General features: G+C 41.0%; 1 protein-coding gene across 1 annotated transcript; it reads right to left on the bottom strand.

Moving 5' to 3' along the window:
* Window positions 1-6,482: 6,482 nt before the first annotated feature.
* Window positions 6,483-20,389, bottom strand: HPF1 (histone PARylation factor 1). The gene is made up of 8 exons (XM_075197743.1): window positions 20,118-20,389; window positions 19,087-19,252; window positions 17,824-18,007; window positions 16,760-16,858; window positions 15,229-15,379; window positions 9,737-9,824; window positions 7,215-7,387; window positions 6,483-6,717 (listed from the first exon to the last, which is right to left on the bottom strand). The coding sequence occupies exons 1-8, from the start codon at window positions 20,199-20,201 to the stop codon at window positions 6,586-6,588; spliced, it is 1,077 nt and encodes a 358-aa protein (XP_075053844.1). The 5' UTR covers window positions 20,202-20,389; the 3' UTR covers window positions 6,483-6,585.
* Window positions 20,390-22,435: the final 2,046 nt, after the last annotated feature.

Here is a 22,435-nt window from a genome sequence, read left to right as displayed (position 1 = left end):
TGCGGTCAGTGATTCACAATATGAAGCAAGGGGAGTTCATGGTGAGCTTAGACATCAAGGATGCCTATCTGCATGTTCGCATCTGGAAGGGTCATGAATCTCTCCTGTGGTTCAATTTCAGGCACTTCCTTTTGGTCTAGCCATGACTGCCATGATCTTTAAGTCCAAGGGGATTACGATCATCCCTTACCTGGACGATCAGCTACTGAAGGCAGAGTCTCTGGCATTTACTCCTGTCTCATATTCAAACAGTAATCAGCACTCTGGAGTCCCACGGTTGGATTCTCAACGTGAAGTCCAAGTTGACTCCAACCCAGTGAATTATTTTTTTGGACTCCTATTCGATACTCCACAACAGAAGGTGTTCTTACCTCCGGTCAAGATTCTGGCCCTGCAGAAGATGGTCAAATCTGTTAGCTGTCAAACAGACTTCTGTGCATTTCGGCATGAGGGCTCTGGGAAAGCTAGTATAAACTTTCGCGGCAGTCCAGTTTGTCTCAGTTTTATGCAGGGGAGTTCCAGTTGGAATGCCTATCCAAACGCAAAAAAAAAATCCCATCTGAATCAGTCTGGTCAGGTGTTCTGTCTGTCTCAGCCTGTGCATCAGTCACTCCTGTGGGAGTTGCAAACAAACTCTGCAGGGGTCACCGATTCTTGATCTTGCTCACAATATATGCCAGTCTGCGAGGTTAGGTGGGCTGTCTGGATTCTTTCAGAATCTAAAGACCCTGAAACTGAGCATGAACACAAACTACTAATCAATGTATTGGAACTGCAGACAGTGTTCCATGCTCTCATCAGTGCACAACATTTGCTGCAGGGAAGGTTGGTAAAGATTCAGTCGAACAATGCCAAGAGTCCCCTGGCCATGCAAGAGACGCACAGGCTCTTTTGGTGGGCTGAAGCTTACGTTCAAGCAGTCATGGCCATCTTTATTCCAGGCGTTGAACATTGAGAAGCAGATTTTCTCAGCAGGCACACTTAAGGCGAATGGTTCCTCTATCCGAAGGTGTGCCACCAGGTGGGGTCAATCGGACGTCAACATAATGGTTTCTCAGTTGAACCAAGTTCAGTTCTTATGCACTCCGGGCGAGGAATTCATTCGCCGTTCCGTGGTGTTTCTGCAATTTATTTATTCCCTCGGGTGGCTATGCTTCAGAGGATCATAAAAGGTGGAGAGGGTGCTCCAGTCATCCTGGTGGCCCCAGATTGGGCTCGGAGGGTTCAGACGTACTCTCCATGGGGTGTGGGGAATCTGCCGTTATGACCAGACCTGTTAAGTCAAGGACCATTTTATCATCATGGTTTGGACTGTCTGGCTTTAATGGCATGGTGCAGACCATGCTTTGAGCTTGCAAACTGGGTTCAGTTAAGTTATATCATTGTGTCTGGAGGACATATATTGCCTGCTGTGGAAGGGGGGGGGGGTGGAAAACCTGGTTTGAAGGCTTTACAGCATTCTCATTTTGATCCCTTGGACACGGTCAAATTAAAATTTTTAGACTTTGAAAACGGTTTAACTCTTAGTCATCTCATCCGCTAGAAGGGTGGGACCGCTCTGAAAGCCCCGCTCGTAGGGCACTATGAGTAAAATTTGCATCCGTGGATGCGAATATATTAAATTGATAGAATTTGGTAAATGTGTGGACAAAAGACCAGGTGGCTGCTCTGCAAAGCTGGTCAGCAGAAGCCCTATTTCTTGCTGCCCATGACGCCCCTACCGATCTGGTGGAATGGGCCGTAAGTCTCTCTGGCACAGAAAGGTTAGCTCTTATGTAAGCCTTCTTAATATTTGCCGTAATCCATCTTGCAATGGCCAGCCCCTTTTGTTAGAATCATATAGGACAAACAGGGAATCTGTTCGTCTAATTTGAGATGTTCTTTTGACATAAATACGTAGAGCCCTAACCACATCTAACTTTTCCATAGACTGCAGATCAGACTCAGAAGTAGATGAAAAAACCGGATCTACAATTTCCTGGTTCAAATGGAAGGAGGACACCACTTTTGGAACAAAAGATGGGAGTGTTCTCAAAACCGCTGTCCTCGTAAAAAACCAAATATGGTTCCCGGAAAGACAGAGTTCCCAATTCCGACACCCTACGTGCCGATGCATCCATGGCTCTCGAGGACTGCCAAGGTGAGGGATAAGTGCTGACGTAAGCAAATCTCTGAGGATTTGATGAGCAGGTCGTCCAAATAAGGCACGGCCTGAACTCCCTTTAAGTGAAGACCCTCGGAGCTGTGGAGAGGCCGAAGGGAAGGGCCCGAAACTGATAGTGGGAGGACCCCATTGTGAATCTTGAGAGACTGATGGTCGCGCCAAATGGGAACGTGGAGGTATGCGTCCTTTATGTCTATGGAGGCCATAAACTGATTCTTCACTAAGCCGTTTATTACCGACCTCAGGTATTCCATCCGAAATCTGTCCACCCGTAAGTGCACATTGCGGTTCTTTAGGTTTAAAATGGGCCAAAAGGACCCGTCCGGCTTCTTGACCAGAAACAGATTTGAATAAAACCCCTGTCCCTTCTGGTTGTCTGGGACCCTGCAGATGACTCTTTGCGAAAGAAGAGAGGCGACACAAGCCTGTTATGCCTGTCTTCTTGTTGGATCTCAGGGTAGAGGGGTTGCAAAGAAACGATGTGGTACAGGACCCAGCAGGTCTATCATGTACCCCCTTGATATAATGCCCCGAATCCAAGGGTCTTGGGAAGACGCTGCCCATTGTTCCCGAAACAGAGACAGACGTCCCTCCACACTGGCGCTACCTCCGGCAGAGTAAAGTGGTCGTCAGGACGCAGGCTTCTCCTGTGTCTTGGAGGGCTGGCGCCTAGCTGCAAACGAAGATCTGCCCCTGACAGAGGAGCCTCGAGCATTTGGTTGTCTACCTCTAAAGGACTGTCCTCTAGGCAAGGAGGTCCCCCTAAAGGGCTGACGAAAGGAGCTGACCCGAGGAGTCCGGCCCCTACTTGAGAATACCGGCAAAGAAGTGCTTTTGCCCCGTTGCCTGGGAAATCAGTATCCAGTTCCGGGCCGAACAAACCTGCTGCTGAAAAAGGAATGGCTTCAACTGACTTTTTTGATTCCGCATCTCCTTCCCAGGATTTCAGCCATAACGTTCTTCTTGCTGAAATAGACGCAGCCTGAATAGCAGACACAGACACTGTGTTCTGGGGCGCCTCATAAAAGGTACCCCAATGCTTCTTTCAAATGCAAAGCCAGGAGAAGTAAATCGGAGTCCTGTAAGGCCTCTGCCAGTTGGTCTGCCCATGCTTCCATGGCTCTAGCAACCCAAGTTGAAGCAAATGTGGGTCTAAAAGAACCCGCAGCCACAAATATAGATTTCAGCTGGGATTCCACTCTGTGATCATTGGCATCCTGCAGTTGCTGAACCTGGGACTGGTAGCAAAGTGTGTCTGGCCAAACGGGCTACTGGAATATCCACCTGAAGAATACTCTCCCAGCGAGCCACATCTTCCTCCTGCAATGGATACAGGGAAGAGAACCTTCTATCAGGTTGTTTCCAGGCTCCCTCTGCAATAGCTCCGAGTTCTACTGAAGGGGGAAAACGGAAAGCTTGTCTCACTGCTAAAACCAAATCAATATATTGGCTTTTAGTGTTTTCTTCCTGTCCCAAAGGTTGAACCTGGTCAGGATCAGAATTAATTCCCCCCTCCTCCTCTGAAAACCCCCGAGTCTGAAAGGACCATAAAGGTATTATCGGATCTAGGCCGCTTTCTTTTAGTTCTATGGGAACAGGGGCCTGGTCCGTAATTAATGAGGAAGGTCCTGGTATAGACGTTCCAATAGAACCTGAGGTAGCAGGGAGGGCCAAAGATGTACTAGCATTATTAGCCACCGAGGCTGCCACACTAGATAGCAATTGATTGGATTGTAAAACCATCTGTGCTAAAGAGGAAACCGACTGTCAGGGTGGCCACCCAGGCCAGTACCTCCATCAGTGGGGCTGAAATAAGCTGTGTTTGCACAGGGGGGACCCCTGCTTCGCAGACAGAGCAGAGCGCCAACGGGTCTTTCTGCCCACAAGGTAATTTTACATTACATCTTGAACATGTGAAATATTTTGCCATAGGGCCCTTTCCCTTATCTGTCATTTTTATAAAGGAAGGCACACCAAACACACAGGGTTAGGTTGTAAATAACAGCTGAGTAGAGAGAGAAAGAGAGTGTAGAGAGAATAGTGGGAAACAAACAAGTAAACCACTAATCTGATATAAAAGTTGTACTTGTAATTTTAAAACACAATATACTATTTTTGGCAAGTAGATCTACAATTTAACCCCTACTAGCCTACTTTGTACACAGCAAATACAGTAATATCAGAAGAAAGTACCACTGCACTAGGTATCGCTACCAGTTTGATAATATCTATAAATTCTAAGATTGAAAATTATATCTTTACTGGTGGGTGCACTCCTACACCATCATTAATGTAGAAGCAAAAAGGAGAGGGATAGGGAAGAATTGTGTAATTGGAGGCACTCAGCGATCATAATTGTTAAAATATCTATGTCTTCATTGATATACATTAAAATAATCCCTCCTAGTTCAAATAGCGAAATATTAAAATAATTGTGACTATAATTGAGTTAATAGCAAAATTTGCTATGCCCTGCTACTTTATACAAACATATATAAATTGTCAATGTATGATATTATTAGTCACTCTCTTATTGAAAATGTTTTAATATCTTGAGGTAACATTCATTAAGATAGATATATGTGGTGTGAATTAATTGATGCGGTGACGGTTGTTCAGTAAGGACCTCTACGTTGCTTCAATTCAATCTGAAACAATTAATTTATAGGTGACAGTGTATTGTCACATTGGTCTTATAAAGTGGTTACTTAATCACTGTTCATACCACTGATGTAATAAGGACTATATAGATTTGAAACATGCCCGTTATTATTGACCTCTCAAGTACATATACATACTATCTTGTAAAGCCCAGTAAGGGTTAAACGTTAGTATGTTCAGACCCAGCTGTTAATCCACAAGCTTAGACACATTCTGTTCATATATGGTAATGTACCAGAGACTAAGCAGACTACAGAGTTAGCATTTGCACTCTAATCTAGCAATATATGCTGGTAATGCTGATAATGTATTGTTCCATTTTTCATTTAGTGGATTAATTTTGTTGTTATAGGTCAGGCATCTATATGTTGTTAAGTGAATGTCCTTCTAAATTCCAGTCAAATCGTTTAGCCGTCACACGCATACACACACACATCTACTGATATCTATCACCCATATAGGGTTGATGTATCCTGAAGATTACCAAGTTTGAACAAATATAACAGAGTGAATGGGAGCAGTAGCAGGGTAAACGCCAACGCGCGTTTCGCTACATGCTTTTTCAAGGCTCTTGAAAAAGTATGTAGCGAAACGCGCGTTTGACCTATAACAAAATTAATCCACTAAATGAAAAATGGAACAATACATTATCAGCATATATTGCTAGATTAGAGAGCAAATGCTAACTCTAGTCTGCTTAGTCTCTGGTACATTACCATATATGAATAGAACGTGTCTAAGCTTGTGGATTAACAGCTTGGTCTGAACATACTAACGTTTAACCCTTACTGGGCTTTACAAGATAGTATGTATATGTACTTGAGAGGTCAATAATAACGGACATGTTTCAAATCTATATGTAGTCCTTATTACATCAGTGGTATGAACAGTGATTAAGTAACCACTTTATAAGACCAATGTGACAATACACTGTGTCACCTATAAATTAATTGTTTCAGATTGAATTGAAGCAACGTAGAGGTCCTTACTGAACAACCGTCACCGCATCAATTAATTCACACCACATATATCTTTATTAATGAATGTTACCCCAAGATATTAAAACGTTTTCAATAAGATAGTGACTAATAATATCATACATTGACAATTTATATATGTTGGTATAAAGTAGCAGGGCATAGCAAATTTTGCTATTTTAACTCACAATTATAGTCACAATTATTTTAATATTTCGCTATTTGAACTAGGAGGGATTATTTTAATGTATATCAATAAAGACAGATATTTTAACAATTATGATCGCTGAGTGCCTCCAATTACACAATTCTTCCCTATCCCTCTCCTTTTTGCTTCTAAATACAGTAATATGTTTAAATAAGATCAGATACTTAGCCCATAGGCCAAACAGGGGAGAAGTCCAACAGCAGTGTCCTGATGCCTGCCAGGCTGGGCTAGTCCACTTCTCTCTGGAGGGCAGGGGAGCTCTATGTCTTAGCTCCATTTGTTAAAGTGCTACTCATCTTTTGTAAAACACACCTACTCTTAGGACTTATTTTAAATTCCCACTCCCCAAAATCAAATCCTTCGCAAACATTTCTGAATTAAATTCTAATGTTGTCTTGCCACATTGTTAGATGGTAGGTTAGAATAACTAAAGCATTATGTCTTCTTTACCAAAGCCACATGCGGATTGATAGACACATGACAACTATATTTTCTTACAAAAACTAACTTTATATAATAATGCATGAGAACAGTAACATAACAAATAAACATTCAAAACAATGCCTCAGTCTGGATTATGTGTCTAGTTGGTTTACATTCTCTTTGCTCCGGTTTGCCAGGTGAGATTCAATTATTTCCGCAAATAAATCTTTTTTCAGGAGTTTGTATGCCAGGGGCAAGAGTTGACCAGCTACTTTGTGAAAGTACTGAAAAATAAAAACAAAACAATTTAACCATTTTCTCTTAATAATTAAACCAATTTAAGTTGCCAATTTCATCGTAGGTAACTTTTACCCAATAGACGTTTTATTTTTATTCAGGACAGATGGGCATTTCTTTTGCAAACATATTGAAATATAATTTATGGCCATTTTATAAGAACTTGCTACAATGGAGGAACAAAAATAAAAAAAAAATACCATTTCAATGATTCTTTTCATATGATAAAACTTCCACTTGATAAAAAGTCCACTTTTAAGGCTTAAACGTGCAAAATAGATAAACCCTATACTTCAGCTCCATCTTTAGGGGGTTGTGGATTTGCAGTAATCTGTGGCATGTAATCTAGCCATCTCAGCAGTTTAGACACGAGGTATGTTTCCGCAAAATGGACCCTTAACTTTGCATATTTAAATAAATAAATATGGAAATAAACATTTCTCCCATTAGTAAACAAATTACTGTGAAAACCCCGACTACTTACATGTGATCCGTAACAAAACAGGTCAATTCCCAGCTCATAGCCCATCCCATAATCACATTCATCATTAGCAAATTGAACAAAAGTGATCATTTCCTGAATAGGCGCAAAAGCTTTCATTCTCTTTTCATCATCAGGAGCTTCCACAATGGCTTTGCAAATTTTCTTAAGATTTCCTGAAAACAAAAAAGGACATCGGATTTCAAAAAACAAAGCAACAAAACCCCAAGAGAAGACAAATTGGCAGATTGTGACACATGTACCAAAGATTTCCTGTAAGTGACAAAATTATATAAAAAAAATCTGCCTAGGAGATGTTGCTTTTGGTGTAGATACCCTTCAAAAAGGTAATATAAGATGTCACAAATCAAGTAACTACTGATTGGCAGCTGTGAGTTAATGTACTTTGTTACAAATTAACAGCCAATTATGTATTTTATAATATATGGACGAAGTGAAAAAAAAACCTTTTCCCCTTTCTGGAGCCAAATCGGAGTGTCTGCGTTGAGTCATCTCTATGATGAGGGGTTTTTACATCCTTTCCCCAGCTCCAGAGACTAATATACCTCATACTGATGTTACTGGTATTTGCAACTCAGACATGCTACACAATCACAATTTGGCGATTTTCCTCCCACGCTTTTAATCTCTCCCATCAGAGTGCTCCTGAAACAAACGCACGGATGCAGAATTATTTCCACGGTATATGCTGAGCTTAATTACCACTCTGCAATTAACAGCCTATTAACCCTTAAAGCCAAATAGGAGACTGATCTGAGAATACTCTTGGAGGAGAAATGGAGTCGCATTCTGAAAACCATACGAGACGCTACCTCGAGTATCAGTTTCCAACAGATACACCTTAACATATTGCATAGAGTATATCATACCCCAAGCTCTTTGGGTAATATTGGGGGAAAATCTAATACTAAATGTCCTAAATGTGGATTGTCGGGTTGTAACTTCTGGCACCTGCTATGGGAATGTCAGGGGGTACATGCCTTCTGTATGTGTGTGGGCCTGTATTGGAAGTACGGTACCAGGGATTCCCCCTTTGACTCCCAAGGTATGTTTATTTGGTATTTCTTTGAAAGACAATTTAGATAGACTTCTACCAATATATTTTTATCCTTACCACCCTGGCTAAAGTTATCATAGCCTGTACGTGGCTGGCAGTAGAATACCCAAATTTTTATAACTGGAAAGCCTTGGCAAAATGACACTATGCATCACAAGAGGTACATGTATACTGAAAGAAGAGCGAAACACCAATATCATAAAATATGGTCCCCATGGTCAAGGCAAAGGCTATACATACTTGAACAGTCACTGTCTCCCCCCTCCTCCCTGAGTCTCCCCACCCACCCCCCCCTCCCTTACCCTGGTACTTTCCAGTTTTTGATACACAACGCCTGCTCTAACTTCAACTCGGCTCCTCTTTGCATAGTTAGGACTGTTTGGCTAATCATAATCTGTTTACTGTATGCAATGCCACCCATTAAGATGTACACATACATATAAACTATATACTCTAAATTTGCATAAATTTGTCAGTGACTGCACCAGTGTAACTTAACTGTTGTGATACAATAAGTTTGTAAGGTGCTCCCTGCTATAAACGGCCAAAATTTTCTCTGTTTTTTTGTTTATGTTTGTTACGGTTTTATTCGTTTGGAGTAAACATGTTATGTATGTCTTGAAAACGTTAATAAAATACCCGATTTATAAAAATCCCACAACTCTTTTGCACCTCTTTCGAATATGACTAACTCAGAGGGGATATGGCGACAATAGGAACAAATTCCATTTTCAGAAGAGATTATACACATTGCACTAGTGTAAGAAAAAACAAAACAAAAAAAATAAACTAAACGCTAGTACAGCACATGAATTTGTTACAACCTTGTATGAAACGTTATGCTTTCGAAGCTGAAAAATGTGGTCCAACCTTTCCCTGCTACCACTACAGATGACTAAGAGAAGCAAAACATACACATCACAACACAGAGCAGATGGTTAGGCTTTCCATAGAATGGTAAAGAATATTATGGAACAGTATGCTGCTCCTTTCCCAGCTTCGTATCTTAGACATTTTGACTATTTGGGGGCATCAAACTAAGATATCATCCAAATCTGAAATTTCTGGATCTCCAGTAAATTGCTCACACACCATGCATTAAAGTTCACAACAATTTATGCAAACCACTTATCAATGAGGGAGATTTAAGTTGACTGCATAAAAAACGTGCCGTTTCCCATGACAGCTAATTTTTAAACACAGCTAACGTAGACAAACATCCGATTTATTGCTGCGGGCATCACCACCTTCTCCCACATAGAACAATTGTCATGATCGTCTCCCAATGTGCTTATGTACAGTGCATTCTTATGCTGTGCCTTGTTGTCCAATCAGGCTCACACGCACATTTAAAAAAACAAAAAAAACAATTTTAAATTATGCATGTGTATTTGTATTCTGTACAACAGCTATTTCTGGACAACGCAAAACCGATCCAACTACTTACCATCGGTTTCAGGAAGCTCCCTGTATCCTACATCATTCTTATCTACTGGTACCACCAGGCCTGCACCATGGAAGGATTTGGTCACCACCTAATACAACACAGTGGACAGAGAGAGAAAATAAGTATCCCAAATGGCTAGTAATTACCAAAAACATGTGATCACTCCAAATTAAATTGCAAGTCATTGAAAGCAAAGCTGAAAACATATGCATCAGGCTTCAGCTAAATATTCAGCTTTGCTTTCCAATGAATGGCCAAAAGACACCAAAGTGCATAAGTCCGACAATTTTAAAGATAATGTGTAATATAAACTAATTTCAAAATGAGTTAATAAATAAATGTAATTTACCGAGCCACAGTGGTCTAGCGCTCTTCTCATGGTGTATCCCAACAATAGGAAGCGTTGCAGTGTTAGTGGTGTCCAAAAGGGACACTACTCAATCCTGTGACCTACATACAAGTTAACTAATCCATTCCCCGACTGTCCTGTGTTGGGACCATAACACTTAAGTCAACTCTCTGCCTGCTACCCTGCAGTCCTGATCCTAAGCAAGCAGTCAGGAAGGTTCAGCCAAGGTCACAAGCAAAGAGGTGGTGCAGAGGCTAAACACCACCAAGTAAGTAGTTCAAGGTATTGGTGAAGGAGCCTGGTGGTGGCAGGAACTACTCCCCTACAACTGGTGCACAGGTCCCCCAACGCAAGGACAGGCAGGGGAAGCATACCATGGACTGGTCCTAGAGCACTGTGCGGACTATGATGTACTAAAATGTTATGCCCAGGCAGAAGTTTCAGGACTAAGCCAAGGACAAACATCACCTATTGGGCATTTGGCAACCACCTGCAGCAACTCGTGGTAAAATTGTAAGATGGATCTGCTAGCAAATTCCAGGGTGAGATAAGACTTGATTTGACAGTTTCACCCCCGGTATGTACCAACTGTTTTGGAAGGTAGTGTAGATTGGAAGCCAACTACACATTCATGGCCAAAAGTTTTGAGAATGACACAAATATTGTTTTTCACAAAGTTTGCTGCTTCAGTGTTTTTAGACTTTGTCACGTGTTTCTATGGTATACCGAAGTAAAATTACAACCATTTCATAAGTGTCAAAGGCTTTTATTGACAATTACATTGTTTATGCAAAGAGTCAATATTTGCAGTGTTAAACTTTCTATTTGAAGACCTCTGCAATTTGCTCTGAAATGCTGATAATCATTTTCTGGGCCACATACTGACTGATGGCCACCCATTCTTACCTAATCAATGCTTGGAGGTTGTCCAAATTTGTGGGTCTTTGTTTAACTACCCGCCGCCTCTTGAGGATTGACCACAAGTTCTCAATGGGAATAAGGTCTGAGGAGTTTCCTTGCCATGGACCTAAAATTTCAATGTTTTGATCCCCAAGGCACTTTAGTTATCGCTTTTGCTTTATGGCAAGGTGCTCCATCATGCAGCAAAAGGCATTGTTTATCACCAAACTGTTCTTGGATGGTTGGGAGAAGTTGCTCTTGGAGGATGTTTTTGTACCATTCTTTATTCATGGCTGTGGCGGAGAAGCAACCCCACACATGAATGGTCTCAGGATGTTTTACTGTTGGCATGACAGGACCGATGGTAGCGCTCACCTTTCCTTCTCCAGGCAAGCGTTTTTCCAGATGCCCTAAACAAATCTGAAAAGCAATTCATCAGAAAAAATTATTACCTCAGTACTCAGCAGTCCAATCCCTGTACCTTTTGCAGAATATCAGTCTGTCCCTGATGTTTTTCCTGCAGAGAAGTGGCTTATTTGCTGGCCTTATTGACACCAGGCCATCCACCAAAAGTCTTCGCCTCACTGTGCATGCAGATGCACGCACACCTGTCTGCTGCCATTCCTGAGCAAGCTCTGCACTGGTGGTGCCCCAATCCTGCTGCTGAATCAACTTTAAGAGAGGATCCATGTGCTTTCTGGACGTTCTTGGGCACCATGAAGCCTTCTTCACAACTATTAAATTTTTCCTTGAATTTTTTGATGATCCGATAAATGGTTGATTTAGGTGCAATCTTACTAGCAATATCCTTGCCTGTGAAGCCCTTTTTGTACCGAACAATAATAAATGCACATTTCCTTGCAGGTAACCATGGTTAACAGAGGAAGAACAATGAGCTCAAGCACCACCCTCCTTTTAAAACTTCGTCTGTTATTCTAACTCACTCAGCATGGCAGAGTGATCTCCAGCATTTTCCTCGTCAATACTCACTTGTGTTATCGAGAGAATCACTGACCTGATGTCAGCTGGTCCTTTAGTGGCAGGGCTGAAATTCAGTGGAAATGTTTTTGGGATAGAAGTTCATTGTCATGACAAATAGGAACTTTGAAATGAATTGCAATTCATCTGATCACTCTTCATGACATTCTGGAGTATATGCAAACTGCCATCATAAAACGTGAGGCAGCAGACTTTGTGAAAGATAATATTTGTGTCATACTCAAAACTTGTGGCCATGACTATATTGAAAGTTGCTGCCGGGTTCGCTGACCAATATGCGACAGTTCGGACACTAGCAGAAATGCCAAACAGCTAGCACCAAAGGACTGTGTGGACAGTTGAACACCAATCTTTTGTCAAACTCCCCCATGCAAGTACCCAAACACCTGGGTGCTTCCCACCAGACAGTGTGTAGGCCTCTGCAGCTGGTCCAAGTGGGAACCCTCTAGGGACAGGGGCTAAGACTTAGTTGTCTCAATCACTGTAAAATGGCCCCACCTTGTTAATCCTGCTTCTGTATTGCAGGGTTGAACTGCCAAACATACAGTGGCAGACTGACTCCAAAGAGAAAAGCCTATGAAGGTTTGAGAAGTTTCTGTCAAGGATTGCCTGCCAACATATATATTCCTAGGAAACAATCTTGGGTTTACAAACTGTCTGTATATTATTTTCCAGCAAATGAAGTCAAGCTGACAGACTACATTCTGGTTGGTTCCAGTATCACCCAACCGAGAGGAACAGACCCAAACAGCAAGACAATAGCCAAAAAGAGCTTGCCACAGCATCAACCTACCCAGAGAAAAAAAAAAGGCTCAAAGCAACTAGATCATCAGGATTATCCAGCCAATGATTTGCCTTGAGAGACACAGATGAAGTTTTTCCAGCCTGCTTGAACCTGTAGGATTGCTCACTGATGCTCCCATGCCTAGAAGCATGCCAGCTCTAATGTGGAGTAGGTACTAACCCTAGTAGCCCATATGTAGACTGCTCTGTAGTGTGTTTAACCTTAGTGGAAAGTGAGGGACGCAGGGGAGAGTTCAGTTCTCTGATGCATCTCTGGAAGGCATGATGCGCCAAGCTTTCAAGGATGGCGATGAGCGACCATGCAGAAAGGGTTAACATACAGGATAGCAGAAAGTTATAGGCCTGTCAGTGAACAAGTTCAACTATTGGGCTCACAGATATTTTTCACGCATCTATTGTCAGTTGCCCATGAAATCCTTATGGCGAGACTTCAGGGGAAATTTGAAGTGCCTGACAGAACTTTTTCTGGCCAGGAATGTCAGGGGACATCCAGACATTCTGCAAGTTCTACGATACGTGTCTAGGTTTGGGCATCCCCACTCTGGTCCTCGCCAATAGTCATGGTATCATAAGGTTGCGTCTTTGTCCTCAATCACTGCGGAAAAGTTAACAGATGCACTGCTAGTAGTATCTAGTAGAGTATGCTTCCCCAAGAGACTCCTAATTGATCAAGGGAACACTGTTCACGAATGAACTGGACCAATGTCTCTGGCAAAAGTTCAGAAAGTGAGGCAAATCATTACAAGCCCTACTACCCCGAGACTAAAAGAGTGTGCGAACAGTTTAACAGGACGCTGAAGCAGATGCTATAGTCATTTATGATTTCAGAGACCTGCTACACCTCCTGTTTGCTTAGTGGGAGGTACCACAGGGATCTCCTAGTTTCTTTCCCTTTGAATGACTGTATGGTCGTAGAGTCCAGGAACCTCACCATCCAGAATGTCTCTAAACGAGTATGTGATAAGGCTCAGAGATCAGTAGGGGAACCTCATATCGTTTGCCCAAGCCAACTTGCAAAACTGCAAATGAAGTAGAAAGCCTAGTATGAACAGAGCACGAGCACCCATATTTTAAGGCTGGGCAGAAGATGCTTGTTCTAATGCCCACAAGTCTGCTTGGGCTGGATTGTACACCGCCCCAAAACACTTGAGCAATTGTAAACATGTTGAAGACATGTCAGCTTGCCGTTTACAGTTGGAGGAAGCGCTCCACTACCAGACCACCACATGGATGCCAAAAGGTGAAGGTGGTGTAGAGAAAATCATGTGGGGCAAGAAACTTGATGGCCAAATATGTTGTAGCTGGGAGTCAGTCCAGCAGACCGCTGAGGCGCAGTTCTGTAGAAAGACCAGTCAAATTTCCTTTATAATGCACCAAGTGGAAACTGTTGTGCATAGGTCAATCAGTCTACCAGCTCCCAGGAGAGGTAAAAGTATACAGGAAGGTACAGGGGGTTGGGTACAATCTGTCGACATTGAACGTCTAAATTCAGACTGTTGACACCATAATGTCGACAATCAGAATGTCTGTGTTCATTATGTCTACATGCTTAAATATCAACTTTGTCACGGCAGACAGAACGAAACATGCCGACATCCTGACAGTCATCAGTCTGAATGATGACATGTCCATTTTTGACAGATTAACTACATCCTAGTAAAGGAGATGCTAAAGTTAGGCATTATCCAGCTATAGCACAGTCCATAGGCATTGTTCATTGTCTTGGGCCCCAAGTAAAACAGGCAACATGATTATGTGTAGACTACTGCCAGCTGAACGCGATGGTGTTTGACGGCTATTCCCTACCCCATATTACCACTCTTAACTTGAAGAAAGGTTATTGGCAAATCGCTGACCCCAGAGCTTCAAGAACTGACCCCATTTGGCTTTTTCGAGTTTGAGGTCATGCTATTTGAGATGAACACATCAGCAACAAGTCAATGACCTATTCAAAAGGTTTGAAGACTTTACACAGGCTTACTTGGACAATAATGCAATTTTTAGCAAGGAAAGATCATCTACGCATGTAGGACAAGTGCTGCAGAAGACTAAGTGGCAGGTCTGACAATTAGGTCAGACAAGTATTAGATGGGGATTGTCAAATGTGCTGTAGCTGGGGCATTGTGTGGGGGGAGGAATGGTTAGACCACAACCAAGAAAGAATCAAAAATTGGTTCCAGCCCACAACCCAAAGACAGATCCTGCCAACCTTCAGGACTGCAGATTCTAACATTTATGACCAGTGGTACAAATGAGCAGTTTTAAATAGGTGGGAAAAAACAGCTCCAAATTATGATTAGTGAAGTGTTGTACTTAGCTTGCTCCCGATAGTACTTTTGAAACAAGGAAAAAATTGCATGTGCATGCTACCTATGTGCTTTGAAACAAAATCATCACGTATTCTCTAATGGAGTAAGAAATTAAAAATGAAAGTACTAACTTTCTTATCCCTCTTTTTCATGGAGGCAGATTTCTGTTCCAGCGAGTACTGCAGATTGTCTGCTGCTGCTGTCAGTTTCTCTAATAAGTCCTTCACTGCGGTAACTTTCTTTTTATCAACAATTTCCTTTAGCTTCTTTATTGCAAACTGTCTGAAGAATAAAAATTTACATATTACATTTGGGACCATCACAAGTCAAAAAAGGAACCACAGGAAATCCAACTAACCAGACTTTAATAAAATTGTCTATTTTCGATAATTGTGAATAAAATCAGGGGGACTCTCTATCCGTCAGTTGTCTAAAAAGGACGGTTAGTGCCACGATTCCTTTGGAGACAACAGGCGAATAGAAAGTATGCTTAACTACCCTGATCAAAGCGTTTACCAATCTGGAGTAAGGAGAAGTGTGTGGGTGGCCACCCGAAATTACTTATGCAAGTGTAGAATTGTGTGTTGGATTCAATCAAGGTTACGTTCCCAGGATCTAGGTAAGCAGAAGCTGTCAGCACATTTGTTTTGGGCGCTTGAGGAAACTGTCGCGTTAAGCAAAAAATATGATTTCCCAGACTCTGGGTAGGTGGTAGCTGTCTACTAATTGGAACAAAAGATTCTGTTATTTATTATTCTCCATTATCTGGAAAAAGATTTTTCTTACCAATATTTCTTTGAACTTTGTAAAAAACATACAAGTAATAACTCCAGGAACAATTGATCTAAAGGCATGCTGGTGATCCATCTTTAGAAGCCCTGACTGTTCTATGAGTAACAGTACAACAGATTGGGACATAACTACATGGCGTTTTATAGTATATATAGTTTTTATTTATGAGATGGATTCATTTTTAGGGTCTAAAAGAACTCTTTATACGATTTGCTATTAATTTCCTATGTTAGATATATTTTTATTACTTTATGTATTTTTGTGAATGATTTAATGTCATTTTTAATAAATTGATTGTAATCAAATTTGCAGCCTCTTTTCATATTTGTGGCTTTTATTTCTGCCCTGTATATAGATTTTTTTTTATCAAGGAAATAGATTTTTAGAGCTCTATCAATTTGTTATCTGCTTTAACAGACAGACTCTAGTAATCTGAAACGCTTAAAATGGAATGTCTATTTATGATAACGTGAAACAGCATTCACATTGTAAACACTAGTGACAGCTCACTCCAAAACAGGACAGTCCAGCCATTTTGTCAGCTGAACCAATATTCAGGAGAAAGCAGCCTACCAATTCACTACAAACTTGTGACAGCACAGGGCCAAGCATTGTGCTACATTCTGTATTCTATTACAATACCACCTGTAAGCACAAACCCTTCAAACACCAATATAGCATATTCTCCAGAAAGATGCAGCGCCCTTAGCAGCCGTCTGTAGGCACCTAGACAACCCTTTTAATTTCACAGCAAGTAAAAAAATAGCAAAATTACACCAGTGAAGGCAAAATGCCAGATTCACACAAGAAACAAAAATATATTTTACCAAAATGCAAAATAAAGTCTTATGCAGCATGGCAGATACCTACTTGACTGCAGAAAATATATTATCTCCAGCTGGAGCGATGAGGCATCCATTAACAGCTTCATTAGTGCCAACAAACACAGGCAATTCTTCTGGAGAGTCTCTGGAAACAGAGACAGAAGCTTGACATGCACAGTAAGAGAATCACAATTAGTTACATGGACAACATGTGCACAGCAATTGTGATCTAGCTTACTAAATGCTGCTTAAGTTAATGGTGAGTGGGTAAGGATGGTGCTTATTTATGTACACCATGAGAATCTCAGCCTCTCCAGATCTGACATGTTTTGGATCACTTCAGATCACTCAGGTAACCGACAGCAACATATGGCAAACACAAAATGTTAAAAATGATATTACAATGTATGTAGAAAGAGGTAAAAAGGAAATCCTGAAACCTCCAAAACCGTGGAGCTGTGGTTTTTACAACAGGCAGTTTAGGAGATCTTTATGAAAACTGGAGCACATGTAATGGACTAGATGGTGCTGTAACAATAGCAACAAGATAGCATTGAAAAATAAGCTATATGCAATGCATTCATAACCACTATATTGAGGATTTTGAATAATACCAGGTTTCGCACTACAATTGTATCAGATATTGACAGAAAATAAGTTAATTATTGTAAACAGGTGGCAGCACATTAGTGCTACCTCAATTTTTACATTGGCAGCACTGCATGGGCCAAAATGGTTGATACAGCAAAGGTGGGCTTACAAAAAGGGTGCCGCATTATACATTTTCATGCACTTCCGTGCAGGGAATATATCTGATGGTAAACAAGGGTGGAGTTAAAAGCAGAGTGGTATACAAGTAGCACTATATTTCTCAGCTACAAATGCAATGGCACTGCTAAAATTGTATATTTTTGGTCCATTGTGCAAAAAAAAATTATTATATATATATATATAATTTTTAATTTTTTTTTTTTTTTTAAAAAAAAAAAGAAAAACACCATACCGGCAGGAGAAAAAAAAATTGCTTCTAGAATTACTCTTTGGATCAAATGTGCATTTAACATGCTCATCTCCAAATTTGTTTTAATGCTGCTCTGAAATCCGACTCACCTGTAGTACCCAATGTGGAATTGTGTCCTGCTGTCCCCTATAATGATTGTCTGGAATTCAGGGGGGTCATAGAAAAACCTCCAGTGTAGATTGTAATTAACGTCATGTTTAGCCACCTTGTGCTTGTCAGACAGAATGTCGTATGGGCCTACAAGCTGCAGACCAAGGCTGCATCTCAGTACATCTGAAATAGAAGCAACAGGATAGACAAGGGATCATTGTGATTATTTATCCAGCACCATATTCTGTAGTGAGACACCCCAACCAATTCTACCCAATGAAGACAAGAAAACTGGCTTGCGAACACACACTCCTTGGAAGCCAGCATCTGATTTCCTATAGTGTTTTTAAAGGAAAAGTATTCATTCTTTACAATAAGTAAAATATATACAATTAGCAACACACTTATCTTGAGATGATAATCTGGAGTATGTAACCCATGATAGTCTTTCTGGCATACACTATGCCCAACGGCCGTTTTGGTGCCCCTCTGGCACCTTCAAGGGCTGACCCCAAAAAAATAAATAAATACCCCACACAACCATGAACTTTACTCCAAATGATCATCTCAAGATGAGTTTGCTGCCAATTGTATATATTTTACTCCTTGCAAAAATGCCATGTTTTTTTTTATTTATTCTGATATTCAATTTAATGAATCATTTTTATATGGAGTGCTTGTCTCCAGGTTTTATTTGGATGAAAAAAAAAAACACATTAAAAGAAAATATTAGTCATGACATTATGCTCTGGACTAAGTAGAAAAGAGGCACTTTAAAAAATGTAAAAAAAAAAAGTCAACTCAATTTTTTAGTATTTTAAACAGTTTTCTCGGTACATTTTCAAGAATATCATAGGTTCTAAATCAGGTGTCCAAACTCAACCCTCAAGGGCTACCAACAGTTCATGTTTTCTGGATTTCTGTCTGTAGAAACAGGTGGAACAATCACTGACCCAGCCAAATAGATTACTCAACCGTGCATTATTAAAGAAATCCTGAAAACACAAACGGTTTGCCCCCAGTGGACTGAGTTTGGACACTTATGTTCTAAATGATTATAGTCATTGCACCCTGTATTCAAAGTATGTACTCTCAATGTGTCCCCTAAAAAGGCTCACTATACTTAAAATATGAACAAAAGATGTGACTACAGTCCAATATTTTTTTTGTTCCTATGAAAACCCAGCATTATCATGAAGTCTATTAAAGTACATATATTCTGATTCATATCAAAAGGATAAAGTTTGGGTTTGTTTTTTTACCATGCGGTGCTTCTGGGTCAATCTCTGCACAAAAAGTCCAGAATTTATAGAAATCTTCAGGCATTGGAAGCTTATACAGGTGTTCCACCTCCTGCCGCAGGTTGACAGGTACATCTGATTGATCAGAGCGTCTTTTCTTGGCATCTTCCTTTACTGTGTCATTAGCCTGTGTTGGGGAAAAAAAGTGCTATAAACATCCCAAAAAGAAAGACGATAATAGATTTAAGTGGAAAAGACATATCTGCATTATTACAAAGTTAATTTATGTGACACAGGTTCTCTCTGAACAGTCCAAGTGTTTATTTTTATCAGTACCTACATAAATGGTTGACAGACTACCATCTTCTACCATCCAATACATGGTTTAGGACTATATTATACAATCAACAAGTGAACAGGGCTCACAATACAGTAAGTTTCCTCAAGTAGGGGTAAATGTATCCAATAGAGAGCACCATGTTCTGTTGCGTGTAACAGCCTGGTTGTTTTCCCTGTAGGCAAATCCAAAATTTGCAAGAAGAAAATTAGCTACAGCTAAATATTTTCAAGCTGTCACACAGAGCTGACAGCTTGGCTTCAGTCCACAAACATTCAAAGTCAGATGTATTAATGCATATTCCTAGAACACAGGACATAAGGGAGAAGAATACCAGTGGTGCTGGACACTAACAGTATAACACTCTGCAGAGATAAGCTAAGCTGCCACACATGTATCCTTTGCAGCACAATATGTTGGGCACATTAGACTTGGCAGGCGGCTGGATCACAGTGTACAGACACATTGTTGATGTAGGTTGAGCTTTAGCTTAGATACAATGAACCAAGTCCCTCTGTGTAAAGATAGTCCCATATAATTATACTTTTCAAACTGTGGCACTTTGAGAACTACATAACCGAGCATGACTAATGTCACACTGCAGGGATGCAGCGTGATGTAAGAACATAAGACAGGCTTGGATACATGTCAGGTGTTCTCCTGCTAAGCCTGAGTAGACTCGGGCATGTTATTTTGTTTAGTACATTCCCCTCACCTGTTGCTCAGCTTGCGGGGTTCTTTTCCCGCCTCCCGCCATCTCTGACTTTTTGGTTAGCGCGCCCGCTTTTCTTGACGTCATGACTACAGCTCTCTACCCCCCGCTAGCCCCGCCTTTACACGGGCGAGCGCACGCACAGCACGTGTCCTATGGCGCGCACGAGGATCACGTGCTCCTCCGCGGGACTGGCAAACATTTCAGTGGTGGCAGCACGCAGACGTTTTATGCCGAGGTATCAGCTAAGGTTTCCCACGCACGCCTGCTCAGTGATGCATAAGCCTCTCACATCCATAAGCTGTGTCCTTGACGACTGGCAGATACTAGTTTGTGCCATTATTATAAATGGCGCCGTTGACGTCAGTGCCGAGCTCTGTGGTTGTGGTATCCCAGATATCCGTGGCGCTGACGTATGATATGTATCCAGTACTGTGACAGCACTGACTGTTGATATTATGCTTTGCCTTTAGAGGGCGGTCTGGTTAAACACATTTGTCATAACTGTAGTTTATGTAACTATTTCACGTGTAAACACATGGAATATGTATACATTCAACTAGCATATGTTATTTCTACTGCACACGGAGCGCATTATTTCCAGTGCTCTCATAAATGCCCCATAAAATGAATAGAGGCCACATTGGAAGCACTCTGAGAGCACCCATGTGTTGGATTAACCTGTTTTGGTGTTTGCTTCAAACTAGAGATGTTCACTGACCCCCGGGTTCTGGTTTTGGTTTTGGATCCCGATCTTTTCCCCCTAAGAATCCGATTTTTTGTTGCCAAAATCACACATTTTTGCTTTTTTCCCCCCTACATTATTATTAACCTCAATAACACTAATTTCAAGTCATTTGCAGTCAATTTTGCCCACCTCACAGGTCACAATAATATTTTTATACATTTTCAAACAAAGACTGCAGCGACCTGGCTGGATGCTAAGCAACAGAGCAATGACTCAAACACACGGCATAAACACATCTGGGAAATATTGCCACACAGAATTGTCAGTAAGAAAAGTGGTGCAATTAGCAATGAAGCTCTCCTCTATGTGTTTACCTATATAACACAGTACAATGTGACTGCAGATTCAGAAGACCAAGCCTGCCAGACCTAGTATTTCTGTTTCAACAATAACAATTAGCAATGGAGCTCTCCTGAATGTCACTGGAGACTTTGAAGAACACTGCTACCCCTCCTCATTCTTTTCTACTTATGACGCTGCCCAACTGCTCTAGAGACTGCCAAGAACCGTGCTACCCCTCTGTGAAATGGCGCTAGATCGCTGTGGAGGGCGGTACTTATAGATTCCAAAACTCGCAAGATCTGACGACGCAAAAGTACCAAACCGGCACGGTTCGGTACTCGGATCTTCTAAGTTCGGGTGTGTTCGGTTCTCGGGGAACCGAGCCTGAGCATCTCTAGTTCAAACAGATGTCAAGAGCAGTTTCAGTAATTTTTACAGAGGAGCCACAAGGATATGGCTATAGACCAAAACGGATTATGCCTTACAAGTTGCATGAGAGAGTGTTACATGGTTGAGGCCGCCAATATTTATTATCTCCCACGCTGTTATGCTGTGGTCATCAGATACCTGGACTTTATCAGGGCAAACTCCAAATAATAAGCACCTATTTTAAAACAAATAGCTGTACTATTCGTCTATGTAAATGTGATAAAAATGTTCTTTACTGATTTGCTTCAATTCTACAATTTCAGCATTTGCTGCATGATGCTGTAAGACATATCATATAGTTATGTGCTATAAACAATTTATTGTTTGGTTGTGTTTCTGTGTTTGTAGCTACTAAGAGTGCTGCATTCAGACAAACATATTCCTTGTGTGATCCACTGCATTACAGACTGAGAAAACATGCTTCAAACAGAAGTGAATATGGCATATTTTTTTTCTGTACAGACAAGTGTATAAGGAAATAGACAATGGAACTTACACTGAGAAAGATGGTGCATGAACGAACCATTATTATTGAAGTTCTGACACTCAGAGGCAGATACAGGGCATAATCCATTTGGCAGTTGTTGCTTTGCATGCTTGTGAGGTACCACAGTAGCATAATGCATTGTGCTCCAGCTCAATACTTTAGTAATGATCCTCGCTGATTTTTAGAGGTGTGAGCAAAAAAGGGAAACAAAAGCAAAAAATCCTTTTTGGTGGTTTTCAATTCCCTTTTCTTGGATTTGCCTTTAATGGTGTTTTAATGATGCTCGTTTTTGAAATGCACTAATCAATTGTGGAAACTCTCACAGGCAGATTTGTTCAATTTGAAATTAAGTGAAACACTTTCAATGTGTTAAAG

This window comes from Mixophyes fleayi, chromosome 1 (assembly GCF_038048845.1).
Source record: "Mixophyes fleayi isolate aMixFle1 chromosome 1, aMixFle1.hap1, whole genome shotgun sequence".
In the NCBI taxonomy this organism is placed as follows: domain Eukaryota; kingdom Metazoa; phylum Chordata; class Amphibia; order Anura; family Limnodynastidae; genus Mixophyes; species Mixophyes fleayi.
The sequence above is the reverse complement of the archived record's forward strand: the minus strand, read 5'-3'. Positions and strand labels throughout refer to the sequence as shown.

Coding starts and splice junctions, on each gene's coding strand:
- HPF1 (XM_075197743.1), bottom strand. CDS start 20,201: ATGACGTCAAGAAAAGCGGGCGCGCTAACCAAAAAGTCAGAGATGGCG. Junction 16,859..17,823: donor TTCCACATTGGGTACTACAG/GTGAGTCGGATT, acceptor CTCTGTTTCCAG/AGACTCTCCAGAAGAATTGC. Junction 15,380..16,759: donor AATATATTTTCTGCAGTCAA/GTAGGTATCTGC, acceptor TTTATTCTTCAG/ACAGTTTGCAATAAAGAAGC.